This window comes from Beta vulgaris, chromosome 1 (assembly GCF_026745355.1).
Source record: "Beta vulgaris subsp. vulgaris cultivar EL10 chromosome 1, EL10.2, whole genome shotgun sequence".
In the NCBI taxonomy this organism is placed as follows: Eukaryota; Viridiplantae; Streptophyta; class Magnoliopsida; order Caryophyllales; family Amaranthaceae; genus Beta; species Beta vulgaris.
This window is the reverse complement of record NC_079202.1, coordinates 32,665,547-32,683,525: the sequence shown is the minus strand read 5'-3', so window position 1 is coordinate 32,683,525 and position 17,979 is coordinate 32,665,547. Positions and strand designations below refer to the sequence as shown.

General features: G+C 35.0%; 2 protein-coding genes across 3 annotated transcripts; one reads left to right on the top strand and one right to left on the bottom strand.

Annotated features, from left to right (window-relative positions):
• The first annotated feature begins 959 nt into the window (after positions 1 to 959).
• On the top strand, positions 960 to 6,466 carry LOC104897967 (hypothetical protein). 2 transcript variants are annotated; one of them, XM_010684948.4, is made up of 5 exons: positions 960 to 1,353; positions 4,232 to 4,258; positions 4,593 to 5,224; positions 5,311 to 5,826; positions 6,166 to 6,466. In XM_010684948.4, the coding sequence occupies exons 1-5, from the start codon at positions 1,092 to 1,094 to the stop codon at positions 6,304 to 6,306; spliced, it is 1,578 nt and encodes a 525-aa protein (XP_010683250.1). In that variant the 5' UTR covers positions 960 to 1,091; the 3' UTR covers positions 6,307 to 6,466. The 2 variants fall into 2 exon arrangements, with proteins under 2 accessions (XP_010683250.1, XP_010683258.1); XM_010684956.4 differs by lacking the exon at positions 4,232 to 4,258 and having other exon boundaries at positions 964 to 1,353.
• Positions 6,467 to 10,800: 4,334 nt separating this feature from the next.
• On the bottom strand, positions 10,801 to 16,014 carry LOC104897982 (12-oxophytodienoate reductase 2). Its single transcript, XM_010684968.3, has 5 exons — positions 15,828 to 16,014; positions 12,419 to 12,559; positions 12,194 to 12,324; positions 11,880 to 12,056; positions 10,801 to 11,746 (listed from the first exon to the last, which is right to left on the bottom strand). Exons 1-5 carry the CDS (start codon positions 15,896 to 15,898, stop codon positions 11,154 to 11,156), a joined length of 1,113 nt encoding a protein of 370 aa, XP_010683270.1. The 5' UTR covers positions 15,899 to 16,014; the 3' UTR covers positions 10,801 to 11,153.
• Positions 16,015 to 17,979: the final 1,965 nt, after the last annotated feature.

Below are 17,979 nucleotides of genomic sequence, written 5' to 3'. Positions count from 1 at the left end.
TTAAACAAGACTATTAGATATATTAGTGGTGAAAGTTATGTATAGGCAATTATATAAATAGTAATTTTTTTGTTAAATTAATTATCATAAGAAATAATTAATAATCATTATTTTTTAAAGGACGAATTATAATAATTATTACTCCATAAAAAAATTTGAGGGGTAATATTTACGTTAGTGGTAATATTTATGTTATTCATGGTCAATGTTTTTGTCTAATAAGGTCAAATAAGTTTCAATCAGGTCCAATAAGGTCTAATAAGTTTCAATCGGGCCCAATAAAGTCTAATAAGTTTCAATCATGGCCAATAAGGTCTAATAAGTTTCAATAAGGTCAATAAGTTCCAATAAGGTCCAATAAGTTCCAATCAGGTTCAATCAGGTCTAATAAGTTGAATCAGGTCCAATCAGATTTAATAAGTTCCAATAAGTTCAGTTCAGATAAGGTCCAATAAGTTCAGAGCCAATAGGTTGAATAGAACGCATCCTAAGAGAGAGTCTTCTCCATTTTTTTCAATTTATAAGAAAAAATATAGTCATGTGGGGTCTTTTTTGATTCGTCTCAATTGGTACATTATCAATATTCAACTGTTAGAATTTTTCTTAATATATAATGAAAGATATTTAAGTTCAAAGAGTGACATTAGGAGACGCGCATAGAAAAGTAAAAATGATATAAAAAAAACAAAAAGATATTTTAAATATGCACTTTTTATAAATTTTACAGATATAAAATTAAATCTATATTTTTTCAAAGTTTAAATATGCACTTTTATAATTTTTATAAATATAAAATTAAAGATAGATATCTTTTGAAAGTTTTACATTAATATGTATAAAATTTAAAGTGTAACAATTAAAAAGAAACGAATAAAGTATATTTCAGCCAAAGCAATCATGATGTCTCTCTTTCCCCAACTAAAAAAGATTACAATTACCACTTACTTTGGAATTGATAGGGAACTTACGCAGTTTTGCTTGCCGTATAGTACAGATATTTGCCGCATTCTTGACGCGCCACTTACCTTTTCTATACCATGTCATAACTCATATGGCAGCATATGTGATTTGTGAATAATAATTTTAAAGCCATGCATTTTCTCTCTCCTCTTCACCTACTGCTATTACCATTGCTGCTCCATCTATGGAGAACACCCTCTGCAGCAATAGCATCAAGCTCATATGCCTCAGAAAAGTTCATTTCAGCCATTGGAGACCCAGAAATGAAGAACCCAAATACCAGATTTGCATTGGAAGCTTGGAATTTCTGCAATGAGGTGGGCTTTGAAGCACCCCACATGGGTAGTCCGAGACTTGCAGATTGCACAGATTTGTACTGCCCCTTGATTCATGGTATTCATTAATTCTCACTATTCTAGTGTTCATTACTTCGGTTTTACCCACTTTGTCTCTCTTTGTTCTTCTTGTTTCAACTTGCGAGTTTGCTGTTGTACAATAAACTACTCCCTCCCTCCCATAATACAGTGCTCAACTGCTCACTTTTCATTTTTCACAAGAATTAAGGAAAATGAAAAAAGTTTTAGAATTTCACAAAAATATATATTGAAGTACATGTTTATTGGGCATTTTTGCCTTGGAACTAGTTTTTTTTTTTTTTTTCTTTTTCCTTTAAAATAAAATAAAAGAACAATAAATATACCTTGAAATGGTGTAAAACAATAAAGAGGGGCACATATTTTTTTAAAAAAGTAGGGGTATTTTGGAAAGTTTTATGTAAAAATGAAGGATAATTTAATCCAAACCAATTGATAAAAAAGAAATAGGCACAATATTTGGGACACCCAAAGAGAAATGCAAGCACTATATTATGGAACGGAGGGAGTAATCATTAATACTAATCCAACAAGTCTTCATACGATACTATTTTTTTTTATTAGGAAAGATAATTGGTCCAAAACCAATCATGTTAGGCTACTAGCCTGCAGGGCACACTAGCTCCGAAGCTGAGTACAAGGCTAAACAGTCTAAAATTAAATGGCCAATATATTGTTTATTGGCTGGGATGAGGATTCAAATCCTGGGCAATACCCTGAAATTCGGGTTGCTACTCTACTGAGCTACCACCTCATCTTCTATAATTTTTTTTTCTTATATTTCAAATGAATTTAAACAATTCTGTCACTTGTAATTAGAGCTGGCCATGGGCCGGGCCGGCACGGCACGATTTGAGCCCGGTCCAGCACGAGCCCGCTATGAGCACGGCATGGCACGCCGGCACGAGTGGTGGGCCGTGGGCCATGCATGAACAACATTCTAAAAGTTTGGCACGAACCCGGCACGAGCACGACGGGTCGGCACACTTATTTTGGTTAAAATTTGTATAAGGCACGATGGCACGGCACGAGCCGGCCCGGCACGGCACATGGGCCAGGTCGTGCATGGGCCTTAGATTTTACAACTTGGCACGAGCCCGGCACGACACGAGCATTTCTTGGCCCGTTTTGGCACGGCACGTTGTGGCACGAGACACGCGGGCTTGGCACGTGGGCCGTCCCGACACGGCTCGTGGCCACCTCTACTTGTAATGTCAAAATTTCAAATAAGAACAATAAAAAAGAACGAAAGAGTATATTATACATGTCAAAATATCCGTTAATAATACCTCTCGTTCAAAATACTTGGAACCATTTTTTTGACAGGTGGTTTAATAGGATGGTATCACATATGCAACATAAAGTAACAAATTAATTAAGATGAAACATGTAATCACTCTTATTATCAATGTAAAAGTTTAAAATTAATTTGTCTAGTACTAAAAAGTGGTAGTTGCATTGCAACTTGCAAGTATTTTGAAACAAAGAAGGTACGTAGTGATTAAGTTTTGATTAGATTGTTACGATGTGCTGAATTGATTGTTGCCTTGTTGGGTTGAATTGTCACGCGCGGCATTGGCTTCGTAGAATCGTAGTAACAGTTTTGTTGTATAAAATTTGATTATTTAAGTTGGGTTATTTTATTTTTTTTTTGAAAGAAAGTTGGGTTATTTTAGAACATGAAATATTTGGTAATGTTTAAAGCCTTATATTGATTTCTTATCCTCAAAATACACATGTAATGCATGTCTCTGTCTTAGAAATTGCGAAACTTAAATTTTCATGCCTAAATTTGAAAACCAATTAGAAGATAGAGATAGGTACTGCCATTTTACATTTGATGGAGCATAAGAGTTTAATGATTACTTTGTAGTATAGCAATTATAGGACTTTCCTTTACAATACTTGAGGAAATTTACACTAATCTGAGTCAATATACATCAGTTTTGACTCAATATACAACATCTGTTGTCGAACTGAACATATAATTAGATTGAACAGTTTTGACCCAATATATGACATATGTTACCGAATATACAATCAGAATATGTTATGAACATGAAAAGGTCGTAATAGTAATGAATTAGAAATTTCTCACTATAATCATATAGAAGATGCAAAACTACCTAATAAACGCATTTTTCATGAGTTGAAGTTGTTATAATAATATAACGTATTAAAATTGGACAATATCATTTGTGTGAAAATTGCTCCTAGAGCCATGCAAGAGAAATCTGATGCCATTTCCTTCCCTTAATTGCTATATTCCCTATCATTTTACATGTACTTAACAGACGTTAAGCTCTAGGTATAGCTGCTAGAATAAATAGTTGCTTTGGTAGCAGGGCCGTCTTGGAAATTTTGGGGCCCCGGTTCTAACATGAAAATTGGGTCCCTAAATTTATAGAACATCAAGATGAAACTCATGGAAGGTTATAGTTCTAAAGATAGAAAGTTGAAAATCTAATGATAGATCATTGACAAATTTATTAAGGGTGAAAAACAAAGGTGATTTCTTCACTTATGAAGTAAAATTTTCAAAATAATATATTTTGGGGGCCCTGTGCTATTGGGCTCTTTGCACACCCTCATCTACCCCTCTGTTTGGTAGAATTTACCTGAAAATATTCATTGCATTATTAACCCTATAAATAAGATCTTTGGAATAATTTGTCGAAAAAGGATGGGATCTACTTGACGATTGTTTTTGGATATCTTTTGAAAGGAGAAGTTACCTGAAAATATTGTGTTATCAGCAACTACTCATATAAGTGTTGATATTTGCAATACATCTTCCACATTTCAAAATATAAGTACTTGTTTGTATTGGGTTTATATTGTTGAGTCATTTCCAGCTTATATTTTATGAATAATAAGCTTCATATTACATGAAACAGGACATAATCTCTTGGGTACAAAACTGGGTATGCCTCATATCCTACTAAATTTTTATTTTATTTACTATAGACTATGTCTGCATCAAGTTAGCAATGGTGGTGTCGAAATATATAGCTGTCACAACTCACAACTATGGTTAAGTTGGATGGCTCTAAATAATAATATATGCTATACATGATATTCGATTTACATTAGACAAAGTAATAGATATGTGCAACAATAGAGTTTTCCAATATCTGTCCTTCACCATGAAATTTTTTTTCTCTGTGAAGTTCAATGTAAAATTTTGGGTCATCTATTTTATACTTCATAGTTTAAGTCATATATACTGAAAATGTTAATTCCCTTCATTGTGCCCAGAGGCAGGGGATACTGACCTCAATAACAAAAATAGTGGTTGCAAAGTGCATCACAAAGTAAAGAACTCAGACAACAGGTTGAAGGCAGGTGACAACTTTCCTATTCCTGGTTATCAACCTTATGCTGATCCTGACCGTTATGCTGTCGAAAAGGAGTTGTATCTTGCTTCTCTATGTGAGGTATCTGATACTCAAGACCCATGGCAATTCTGGATGATCATGCTTAAGAACGGCAATTTTGACAAAAATACTACACTATGTCCTGAAAACGGCAAAAAAGTCACTAAAATAGTTACAGACAGAAAATTTCCATGTTTTGGGAAAGGATGCATGAATCAACCTCTTGTTTATCAAAATCAATCAAGAGTTTTTTTAACCGAGCACCATATGCCATCATTAAGTGGAGGATTTTATGGCTCCTATGATCTCAACGCTGATTTTAATAAAGATGTGAGCAGCATGTCTTATTTCTCTGTTTCCTGGGAAAAAAATTTGAGTAGTGGCAGTTGGATTATCTCAAACAAATTAACAACATCTTCTAAGTACCCTTGGCTTATGTTGTACTTAAGAGCAGACTCAACAAGAGGATTTAATGGAGGTTATCATTATGAAGGTAGAGGCATGCTTAGAAAGGTATATGCATCTCTCCTCTAGTAATTGCTTTTCTTTACAAGATTAACTGGCAACACTGATGAATGATGTTAACTTTGTTTCTCTAGCTACCACAATCTCCCAACTTCAAAGCAAAATTAACGCTCAACGTTAAACAAGGTGGTGGCCCTAACAGTCAGTTCTATCTCATTGATATTGGGAGTTGCTGGAAGAATAATGGGCTTCTGTGTGATGGTGACGTGTTGACAGACGTAACCAGATATTCTGAGATGATCATTAACCCTGAAACTACTAGCTGGTGTCGACCAGATAACCTTGTCTCATGCCCACCATATCACCTTAGCAACACAGGGGAGGCCATCCACAGAAATGATACATCTCGATTTCCGTATTCAGCATATCATCTCTATTGCGGCCCCGGAAATGCTGACTTTGCAGAGAAACCAGTTGATATCTGTGATCCATATAGCAATCCACAGTCACAGGAAATCTTACAGCTTCTACCTCACCCTGAGTGGGCTATCCATGGATATCCAGAAAAGCAAGGAGATGGTTGGATTGGGGACTCAAGAACCTGGGAATTGGATGTTGGGCGTCTTTCCAGTCAGTTGTACTTCTACCAGGTTATTTATCTGTGGTTGCATTTACTATGCATATCCACCCTTGTCTTTGGCTGCATTTTCTTATCTGCTTGACAACACGAGGAAGTTTCAGTTTCTGATTTTAGATTTTCGTTGCTTATGGTGCTGACGCAAAAAAACATTAGATCATGAGTGCCTTGTGTACTTATTAATATCCTTCATGCTCTTCTCAAACATTCGCTTTGCGTTAATTACTTGGTTTCATATCTACTTCTTACAACCTGATTTTCCTTCTCGTGAATCAGCTACCCTGACGTTTTGTGTTTGAGCTTTATCAAGTAACCACAGTTAACAAGATCCTTTTCATCTTACACTATGCAGGATCCAGGAACAACACCAGCCAAGCGTATATGGTCATCCATCAATGTTGGTGTAGAAATATATGTTAGTAGAACAAGACAGACTGCAGAATGGACTGTAAGTGATTTTGATATTTTGATTCCAGAAAATAATCTTCAATGATTGTCCAGGAAGTTTCCTCGATCTCTAATGTATGGACTTGCTGGCAGTTGAAAACATGATTTTACTAATTAATTACTCTTTTTATTTTTGGGTTCACACATGTGTATGTTATGAATATATAGAAATAAAACAAGGCGGTGCCTGTTGTGTGTTCCTGCAACTCGCTCAAGAGTACATTTCAGCTACTAAAAGCGCAGCTTTACTGACATTGTAGCTTATCTGTCATACTCTTCACTTCTGATGCTTTGAATATCTTTGTTGACTTTGCAATTAGTGAATTGGTGCCGATCTTAGAGAATTAAAACAACTGTCACTAAAGGAACTTTGGTCCTTTGATCTTCTTATAGTGACATTGATTTATTCTCCAGTATGTGGTAGAGTTCATCCAGTAACTTCCATTAACTTGTTCATTTCTTGAGGCCGTGTTTTAGAGTGACTTTTATTGTGTAACTTCTAGTTTCTCATAGGCCTTGATTGGCAATTAGTTGTTGCCTCTAGTTAATATTGGAGATTTAGAGTATAATGATATGGTTGTTTGAGTTAGCTTAGTTATAGTGTCCTAACTCAAACAACGTATGATATATTATATGCTATATGTGTGTCACGCTTCATACATTTTCATCACAAGTTGTGATGTGTTGAGAAAAAAAAGAACAAGGTGAGGAAGCTTCGCACCTCGCGACTGAAGACGCTGCGCTACCTTGCCGCTAGCACCCCATGATGAGCGTCGCATGCTCGCATCCAGTGATGAGCTTCACACACCGACGGTGAGGCAAAAAGAATCATCGCGAGTCGTGACATGGGTTGCTCCCCACGACCAGTTCCTGATTGAAACTTTTCATTCTCGGTTTCGATGGTTATTCAAATGTAACTGTTGGTTTTTCGGTTTTCTAGTAGCGTTATAGCATGTGTATATATATGAAATAACTCATATAATGAAGGAGATGTTGATAAACACACTTTCTCATATCTGCACTCAAACTTTTGAGATCAAACCAGAAAATCGATAGTGTTCACATTAAGCATGACCATTATTGTTTCCCCTTCGTATCTTGAAGGTGAGTTTCGTGTAACCCGTACGTTGGACTACTACTTTTGGAAAAGTGTTTCACGCCTAGAAGATTGTTTAGAGCAATTCCAATGGATGGGGAGAGGTCTCAGCTTGCAATTTTAACAAAGTTGGAGCTACTTGCTTTGTTATAGGAGTGGAAAAGAGGTTGTAGCTTGGCAAAACCAAGTAGCTCCACAAAGCAGGTAGCTATGTTTAACTTTTTGTGGGCCCTATTTGTACCTTTTCATCTAACTTTTCAATTTCCATTTAGTAAATGCAATTGTGGGACGTACAAAAACTACAAGTGCTTGTAGCTTTTTATTGAGAGAGATTGTTGCTTGGAAATATTATAGTTTGGAAATTTGATGTGGCACACAAACCTACAAGTAGTTATAACTTGTCATTGTAGTTGCTCTTATTGTTTGCATCTTGTGACCCTTTATTTGATTCTCATAGTTTCCTAACAGTTGCCTTATTTGACTAACTAGTAGTGTTGATTGTTGTTCTTGCTTGTTTGAGTTCGTCGTTAGCATTAGTTGATTACATAGGTTTATAGTAAAACTAGTTTTTTTACTGGTTGTTGTTAATTATCAATAACCAATATTTATTGGCAATTGTTAATAGCCAACATAGACTTTTCTGAGAGAGAGAGATAGTAGCTTAGTGAAATACCACCCCAAATTCGAAGGTAGGGGCAGATCCAAGGGGAGGCCTACCCGGGCCTTGGCCCACCCCAGCACTGAAAATACGACTAAGTATTAAGTTCCCAATAGTATAATGAAAAACATATGTAGGTTAGATGATCTTACCTGATTTTAATGCATGTGCTGGATTGGTGGTGCGACGTTCGAATCCCTAATATAGCAAATTTTCTAATGATGGTTCTGCTTGCCAGTTGCCACAACTCTTGCATTTACTTCCTTCTATTCTTTCCCATTTTATTTTTCTTTTACTTTTACAATGCTAGACTAAACTAACAGTTTCCACTACTCGATGAACTTTACTAAATAATCATCATCACAATTCATATAGTATTGTTGTTTATTTTATATTTATTTACTACAAATTTTATTTATATAATTGTTTGATATTGTAAATTTATACTATTTAATTTAGGGTGCATTCTCTTCATTCTTCCCTGTCAAAAAAATACTTCAAGTTCAATTATAAGTTCAAATAGGTTCCAATAAGTTTTTGTAAGTTCTCACACCTTCTAATATAAGTTTCAATAAGTTCATAAGCTCATATTAGTTTAGATAGCTTTTATTTAATTCCAATAAGTTCAAGAAAAAATAAGGTGGAGAGAACGCAATCTTTAGTAGACCTTTTAAGATAATGTCATAGTGAAAAATAATGCTCAATATTTTTTTTCTCTCTCTCTTTTTCGGGATTTTTCTCTTGTTCTTCCTTCTTTTGTTTTCTTGTCACACAACAATATCTTTGTGATGCCGTTTCCTTTTTTTTTTTACATTGTTCCTTGGTACATGTAAGATTTGGAAAATTATTATTTAGAGAAAATAATATTTTTAGTTAAGGACATATGGCCCACCTAATACAAAAATTCTGGATCCGCCACTGTTCCAAGGCATTAGGTTCGAATCCTCATCCAAACAATATGATGGAGCATTTACTTCTGGGTTGTTTAGCCGTGTACCCAGCCTCTTGGCTGGCCTGCATGGATTGGCTTTCGAACCAATTATCTTTTCTGATAAAGAAAAAAAAAGACAACTTTTTTGAAGTATTTCCAAAAGCCTAGGAGAACTTCGTACTGTGTTTTAATTTGTTATACATTCAAATTTCAAGCTTCTTGAAAAAACATTGTTTTGGTTGTTGAACCATTTGAAAAGAATCAAAGCCTGACTAAAAAGTTAACAAAAGTTTGCCTATCAAACAAGCTATAATAGTATGAAAAATGAACATAGCCCAAATGTTTGGAAAAGTGTTTCACGCCTAAAAGATTGTTTAGAGCAACTCCAATGGATGGGGAGATGTCTCAGCTTGCAATTTCAACAAACTTGGAGCTACTTCCCCTCAAAAAAAAAAAAAAAAAAAAAAAAAAAAAAAAAAAAACTTGGAGCTACTTGCTTTGTTATAGGAGTGGAAAAGAGGTTGTAGCTTGGCAAAACCAAGTAGCTTCACAAAGCAAGTAGCTTTGTTTAACTTTTTGTGGGCCCTACTTGTACCTTTCCATCTAACTTTTCAATTTTCATTTAGTAAATGCAATTGTGGGACGTACAAAAACTACAAGTGCTTGTAGCTTTTTATTGAGAGAAGTTGTTGCTTGGAAATATTATAGTTTGGAAATTTGATGTGGCACACAAGGCTACAAGTAGTTATAGCTTGTCATTGTAGTTGCTCTTATTGTTTGCATCTTGTGACCCTTTTGATTCTCGTAGTTTCCCTAACGGTTACCGTATTTGACCAACTAGTAGTATTGATTGTTGTTCTTGCTTGCTTGAGTTCGTCGTTAGCATTAGTTGATTACATAGGTTTATAGTAAAATTAGTTTTTTTACTAGCTGTTGTTAATTATCAATAACCAGTATTTATTGTCAATTGTTAATAGCCAACATAGACAACTTTTCTGAGAGGGAGAGATGGTAGCTTAGTGGAGTACCATCCCGAATTCCAAGTCATTGGGTTCGAATCCTCATCCAAACTATTTGTTAGGGCATTTACTTCTGGACTGTTTAGCCTTGAACTCAGCCACTGAGCTAGCCTGCATGGGTTGGGCTTCAAACTAATTATCTTTCCTAATAAAAAAAAAATTGACAACTTTTTTGAAGTATTTCCAAAAGCCTAGGAGAACTTCATACTATATTACTATGTTTTAATTTGTTAAAAGTCAAATTTCAAGCTTCTTGGAAAAACATTGTTTTGGTTGTTGAACCATTTGAAAAAAAATCAAAGCCTGACTAAAAAGTTAACAAAAGTTTGTCTATCAAACAAGCTATAATAGTATGAGAAATGAACATAGCCCAAATGTGTGGTTTGTCAATCCTTCTAGCTCACTTCTCGACTAAATTTAAGGGAGTATGATGATAAATAAACTAAGTAATAAGCTTCTGTTCTTTCAGTGAGGGTCTTGGATATTTCATGAACAAAAGGTAAACAAACAAATATTTATTGAAGATATCCAAATTTGAGGCTTTATTTCCAACATGATAGACTAGACATCTAATTGTTATATAGCTAAATTTGAAATTGAGAAAATGGTGGATTACAACATCAAAATGCCTCAAAGACGTACCAGTTCCGACAATTAACAATTAGTCTTTTTTTAGCCATTCTCTAATTCTATAGCATGAATTGCATGATCATTTTGTGCAAGGAGGATAAGCGTGGAATCTAGGCGGGATATCTAATCTTGTAAATAGAAAGGCTATAAGGATTAGTATTTCCTAACTGCGAAAATACATAATTTTGGCACATAAATATCAAATATAAGGGCAAAAACTCATGTATTAGTACAATGACTGAGAAGTTGATAACAAGTATCAGTACAAATGAAGAAAACGCTAAAAAGCTCGTAACCAACATACTCAGTAAAAAAAAAAAAAACATACTCAGTACAATGCAGCATGTCATGGCTGCCACTGTGCCACAATCTATATTGCTATATAGTCTTATTCGAAGATACATTGTTGAAATATAACTAGCATGCCCCTACATTCCTGTAGAGGAGAGTACTCATCTACATCATATTTCCATCAGGGGATTCGCGATGAACCAAACAATGATACAAACAAGTAGAATACCTCCCATAATTTGCAGGAAGATTAAAATAGATCTAAATTCTACATTGCCTCTTCAAGGAATGGATAATCCGTGTAGCCAACAACGGGATCAGAAATGTAAAATGTGTCTCTGTGATACTTGTTAAGAGGAGCATTGAGCTCAAATCTTTTAGGCAGATCTGGATTGGCTAAAAACAAGCGACCAAAAGCTACAAGATCAGCATGACCCTTCATCACTGCCTTATCTCCATCTTCTCTGTCGTACCCTCCAGCGGCTATGAAAGTACCAGTGAAAGCCTTCCTCATAGGCAGGAGACTATCAGAACACTCCTTTTTTTCTCCAACTTTTATCATCCTTGGTTCGATTGCGTGACAGTAAAGAATTCCATGTTTGCTGAGGGATTCGGCCATATAGAGTCCCAAAGCTTTTGGATTTGAATCTTCTGATTCCATATAATTGGCAAAGGGAGAAATTCGGAACCCAACTCTATCTGCACCAATCTCCTTCACAATTGCTTCAACTATTTCTAGAGCAAATCTACAACGATTCTCTAGAGATCCACCATATTCGTCTGTTCGGTCATTAACTTTGTCTTTCATAAACTGCTCAATGAGGTAGCCATTAGCTCCATGGATTTCAACACCATCAAATCCTATATAAGAAATTTTTAATAATATTAATCAATCAATTAATCATGAGACACAGCACACTAATTATCTGGACAGTCTCATCCTTCAGAGGAGTGAAACTTATTGGTGAGAAGTTCAGATCCAGCAGGAATTTACCAGCTTCCATTGCATTCCGAGCAGCAAGTCTGAAATCGTTCACAACTAAAGGTATCTCATCTGTTCTTAGCCGTCTTGGGGGTGAGAACTGGGCAGTATCTATGCCATTGGCCCGAATTTGAGGCGTCAAAGGCTTATCAGTGCAAGAGATTGGAGCTTGGCCATCTGGCTGGAAACCTGTCGTTGAGAAAATTCAGCTTAGTAAAATCCAAGGAAAGTCAAAAAACACAACAGTTCCTAAGACACAACAACAACAGCTAAATATTATGTTTCAGATAAGAGGAAGGAGTATCAGTATCAATCTAGTAAGTTACCTTCATTTGAAACCCGTCCAACATGCCATATCTGACAAAAAAATAAACCTCCTTTTGCATGGACAGCATCAACAATAGGTTTCCATGCTTCAACTTGCTCTTTTGTCCATATACCAGGTGTGTATGGATACCTGCACAATCAAAGTGCATATAAACTTAGAGAATAATTTCTCGATTCCATTGTCACTGGAGAGATTGAAGCTAAAACTAGCGCCACAAGCGTACCCTTGAGCAGTGTCCGAAACTCCAGTTGCTTCAGTTATGAGTAAACCCCCATTTGAAGCTCGCTGAGAATAATATAAAATAGCATGCGGTTGAGGAACATTTCCGTAAGACCTCTGTCTTGTCAGTGGTGCTAAAACAACTCTGGTAAGTGATAAAGGAAAAATATCAGCATCCATTAAAAGGGTGATGACAGAAAAAGAAACTCAACGATTATTATTAACAGTCACCAGATTTGTGCACTTTTTTACAATACATGAACTGCATGAACTTGCACTTGAGATGTGTATAACTAAGCATATACTACTATTACTATAAGCATTCAGCAATGCGAATCATATGGAACACAATCCAGTGTTTCCAACAATATTCAAACAAGCAGTACGTCCATACTAATTAGTACTCCCTCTGTTTTTTTATCATTCTCACTTTCTCGTGCGCGTCTTCCAATGCACGTTTTAAAACTTAAATATCATTCATTATATATTAGTAAAAATTATAACGATTGAATATTAATAAAGTACTAATTGAGACGAATCAAACAAGACCCCACATGACTATGTTTTTTCTTATAAATTGAGAACATTTGAGAAGATTCTCTCTATGCATGAATAGTGTCAAGATTCCAAGTGAGAAAGATAAAAAAAACAGAGGGAGTAATTACTACCGCCTTCAGTAGACTATTAGATATTAATCTAGAAAATTCTCCATAGTAGTAGAATGATCATGTAATTATAATATCTAGAGTAATCTAGGAAAATATCCATGAAAATATCTATGTTAGAAAAATCTAGATATCTTTCTAGAATGATGTATAATAATATCTAGCCTAGGGAAAATCCTAGAAAAGTCCTAAGAAACATCTAGATGTAAAAATCCTAGAATCTAGAAGATGCACAAGTTTTCTTACCACACCTATAAATAGGTGATGGTGTAAGCATTGAGGATGTATGAAAAACAACATCACAAAGTTAATGAAAAAGCCTACCATTTTCCACAAACAATCTCTCCCTTTACCATCAAACAACAACACTCCTTGATCAAAAACATCTCTTAAACATAAAAGTTCACTACTACTTCCGCTAAATATTTCCAACATTTGGCATCAGAGCTAGAAGATTCTGTCTCCTCCAAGTTTTCACCAAAAATACGGTAAGTCATTATATGCATGCTTCCCGAATCATGCATGTTTCTTTCAACATTAGTCCATGCATGTTTCATTATTCAATATGTAATTATACATTTCACATGCGCATACATATTGTGGCTAAAATGCCAACCAAATTTAGTTGTTGGCTAAACAAAGCCACAACAATACAAGCATGTGGGTGGCAAATACAAGCTAGCCCTATGCGTTCAAGGGTGACTGAAAATAATGTCAACCCGATTCATCAATGGGCAAAGAAAAAGACCCCAAATATGTGCCGGGCAAAGAGACTCGAGCATAAAAGGACATTAGACCCTAATACAACAAGCTAGACAAGACCCAAGCACAACATGGGCAATAGACCCAACAACAGTGCATGTGATTGGCAAAGACCTAAAATACATATTGAGGCAAGAAGACCTCATAAGTCGGATCAACAATCAAAATGCTGAAAATGGAAGGAAACAAGGAGCATGGAGTTCCCCAACAATGAATCAAGCAAATAAAAAATACACAAAGAATACAAGGGAAGCAAAAGTGGAGGAGTAAACAAGAAGATAAAGGCAGGGGAGCATTAACAAGGACACAAAGACATCAAGAACATCAAATACGTGAGCGACTTTTGAGCCTTGCAAATTCAAGGAGGACATTAAAGGAGGACCAACAAGGATATAATTATGGGGGAGTTGAGCAAAATTATTTACAAGTATGAAAGTCAGATTTTTCAAGATTAAGGGGGAGTGTTATAAATAGTAATCTAGAAAAATCTAGTGTAATAATCAAGATGAATTCTAGAGTTATCTAAACAAATATCTATTGTAATTAAAGCATATTATAGAAAATTCTAGGAATGAAGAATCTAAAATAATCTAGCATAAGATATGATTAGATCATATAAGATTAGTGTAGAATATTGTAGATTGAGCTATACCACTCCTATAAATATGTGTTAGCATTGTATATAGGAGTGTGGAATCATATGTACTTCCCATAAGCAGAGTCCTCTTATGGAACCTTGCATATCATATATTATATGTATCTCCCCAAATTTGTAACAAATTAATCCAATCAATGAAAATTCATAAATTACAAATTTGGTCCATTAAACTTCCGCATGTGCTTGTCACAAATTCTATCATAGACTAGGAGTATGACTTCAGTTTACCAGGTCACATCCCAGAACCTATTTGGTGGTGAGAAGCCATCAAAGTATTACAGTAACCAACAGCCAACAGGAAAAGAAAGAAATATCTATCACTATCAGTAGTTACCATGACATTGTCTGAAAAAACCTCCCCTGCATACGCTTTTCTATGATATGGGATATATGTTATTGTTAGAAATACTCTTATCTAGAAAAAATCCATCGATTAATAGGCAAACTTTGATATGGGATAATATCATACATACTGTAATATTTAGAGGATATATATGAATATGACTTGGGTATTTCTCCATATAGAGCTATAGAGGTGACAATATATCATATCATATCAATCAAGCGTGTGCCAGGAAGCAGATTTGAACTGGTGGAGGATTATCTGTCCTCTGCTCTACCTATTGAGCTATCCTACAAAAAATGTATGTGTCAGGAACCAGATTTGAAATGTTGTAGTGGCATGAGGATTTTCAGTCCTCTGCTCTTGCCAGGAATCAGATTTGAACTGGTGACAGGAGGATTTTTAGTATCTCGACCATCCATTCATCTTTCTGGTGCATCATTTTCTCATTTTACTTGATAACTCTGGTCTATGTTAATATTCAGAGGGGTAGATGAGGGTGTGCAAAGAGCCCAATAGCACAGGGCCCCCAAAATTATAAGTGCCCCAAAATATATTATTTTGAAAATTTTACTTCATATTTGAAGAAATCACCTTTGTTTTCCACCCTTAATCAACTTGTCAATGATCTATCTTTAGATTTTTCAACTTTCCATCTTTAGAACTCTAACCTTCGATGAGTTCCATCTTTATTTTCTATAAATTTAGGGGCCCAATTTTCATGTTAGAACCGGGGCCCCAAAATTTTCAAAACGGCCTTGTTAATATTCTTCCAGTACCCAGAAAAAAAGCTGAATAAACGTACTTAGAATCGAAATTATGCAAGACCACCACAAGTTTTTAAATTGCCATCAAAATTCAAAGATTTTCCATATAAAGATTTACAGCTAAAATCAGGATTATTACTAGAAAAACTAAAGCTCAAGGAAATTATAACGAAATAAATATATTAAAAAAAAAAAAAAGAATGAAGAAATAAGTTCACCTGTGAGAAAGATGGAACTTTCCCATTTGGTAAGGGGTTAAAAGAGAGGTATTCGCTGATTGTGAAGACATTTTATCACCAATTTCTCTGAACTTCTTTGCTCAAGCCTCAAAAGATGAATGAATCCACCCACTACTTAATGAAGTTAAGTAGCATGAATTTATAGTGATTGTGGCGCCAGAATAACTGACCAAACACTAGATGGTGGGGCCAAGGCCCACAATCAACTAGTACAGGAAACTTTTAGCATCAGTCGATATTAAGAATAAAATACTATAGAAATGTGATTTCATTAGTGTCAAGATCGCAATAGTTTATTTACTGCCTCCTGCTTTCATTATTGTACGTGAAAGTATTGGCACATTTGATTACGTATAAGGCATTATTAATTTTTAGTACGAAACCTCATTTAAACTTATAAGTGGACCAAGTTCTTAGAATATTATCTACAGGATTCCAATCATAAACGCCAATCTCTATTCGATAGATCAAGAGGAATAGAACACAAAAAAAAAAAAAGAGTAATAGTGAAATTTGAACACCAAATCTTGAGATGGGAAGGTACAATCCTTTCTAATAGGTCCAAAGTATGTAGAGGTATGTATTATATACTTCAACATATGTTTCTCCCGTACTTCAATTCGCACTTGACCATTATACTCCCTCCGTCCCAAAATATAGTTCCCATTTCTATTTTGGGAGTCAAATTTTAAAAATTTTGACTAAATATTCTTAGTAATATATACAAAAAAAACATATTCATGAGGGGTCTTGCTAGATTCGTGTCAATGTATAAATTCGTAATATCAACTTTTTATGTTTTTACTAATAAGAAATAGAAGATATCGTAGGTCAAAGATACGTCTTGGAGACTGTGCAAAATGATATGGGAACTATATTTTGAGACGGATGGAATAGCTAATTACATATAACTACAAAGTTGATATTTCAAAATTTCACATAGAGACAAATTTAACAATATATCACTAGGTAATTAATATTAATTACATTTGGGTACATATAGGGTTAAAGTTTGACAAGTTTAAGCATAAAAAGAATGTGACAGTTAAAAAAGAATGGAGGAAGTAAAACACAAGTCTCAAATACATTACATTTCAATAATATTATATCTTATATTTGGACGCAACTTTTTCAGCTAAAATATCTTATTTTTCCTCCGTTTCAAAAATAGATAACACAATTTGACTTTTGTACTATACATACTCTCTTTTAATCGTATTTTGTGATTTTTACGAATGAAAAAACATAATCATGTGAGATCTTGTTCAATCCTCTTGATAGTCGATATATATTCTTAAAATTTCAATGTTTTTATAATATATTTACATGTAAAAATTAAAAATATATTAATATTTAAAATTATGTATCTGCAAATGTGTTCACATAAGTATATCAATTATTTTGAAATAGATGAAGAATTAATAGAAACGGACGAGGTACATCTGATAACTCAACCAATGGATTACCTCATCCATGACCTTAGCTTAGTCAACTTCCCCTGCTAATGTTTTTTGACGACCCTCTCCCTTTTCCCGTCTCGCTCCTTTTTCTTTTTCTGTCCCACATCACATGAACATCGAAAGTGTAGGAGTTCCAACTTGCTAAAATTTGAAGAGGTGGAGCCCATGTTACTGGTCAACAGGTCAGCAAATCCTCCTACCCAAATGAATGAGGGGCTGGTTTGACGATAAATTTACAATTATTTGATCGCCCTGCTCAATTAGCTAAAATGACAACCACAGTGACGCCATCACGCAGACTTACTTTTGCACCCAATAATTATGGACACTAGCCACAGAACCATTCAGTAGATAAGGGTTTTGCTAAACGACGTCGTAAAATTTCCTATTAACGTTCTAAATACAATATTTTTATATTGTATTTATAATACTTGTATTTATTTTCTTTCTCCTCCTTTTGAGTCACTTCCCTACCCCTCCTCTTCCAATTTCAAAAGTTCATGCCACACCACCACCACCACCACCACTTTCTTCTCCACGGCACCACCACCACGACCACCTACCCCGGCACACCATCACCATCCCATTCTCTTTGTTTTTGTAATTTTTTTTTAAAAGAGAGGCGCCCACCATGGACACCCCACCACTAGTGGAGGCGTCCATGGCAGGCG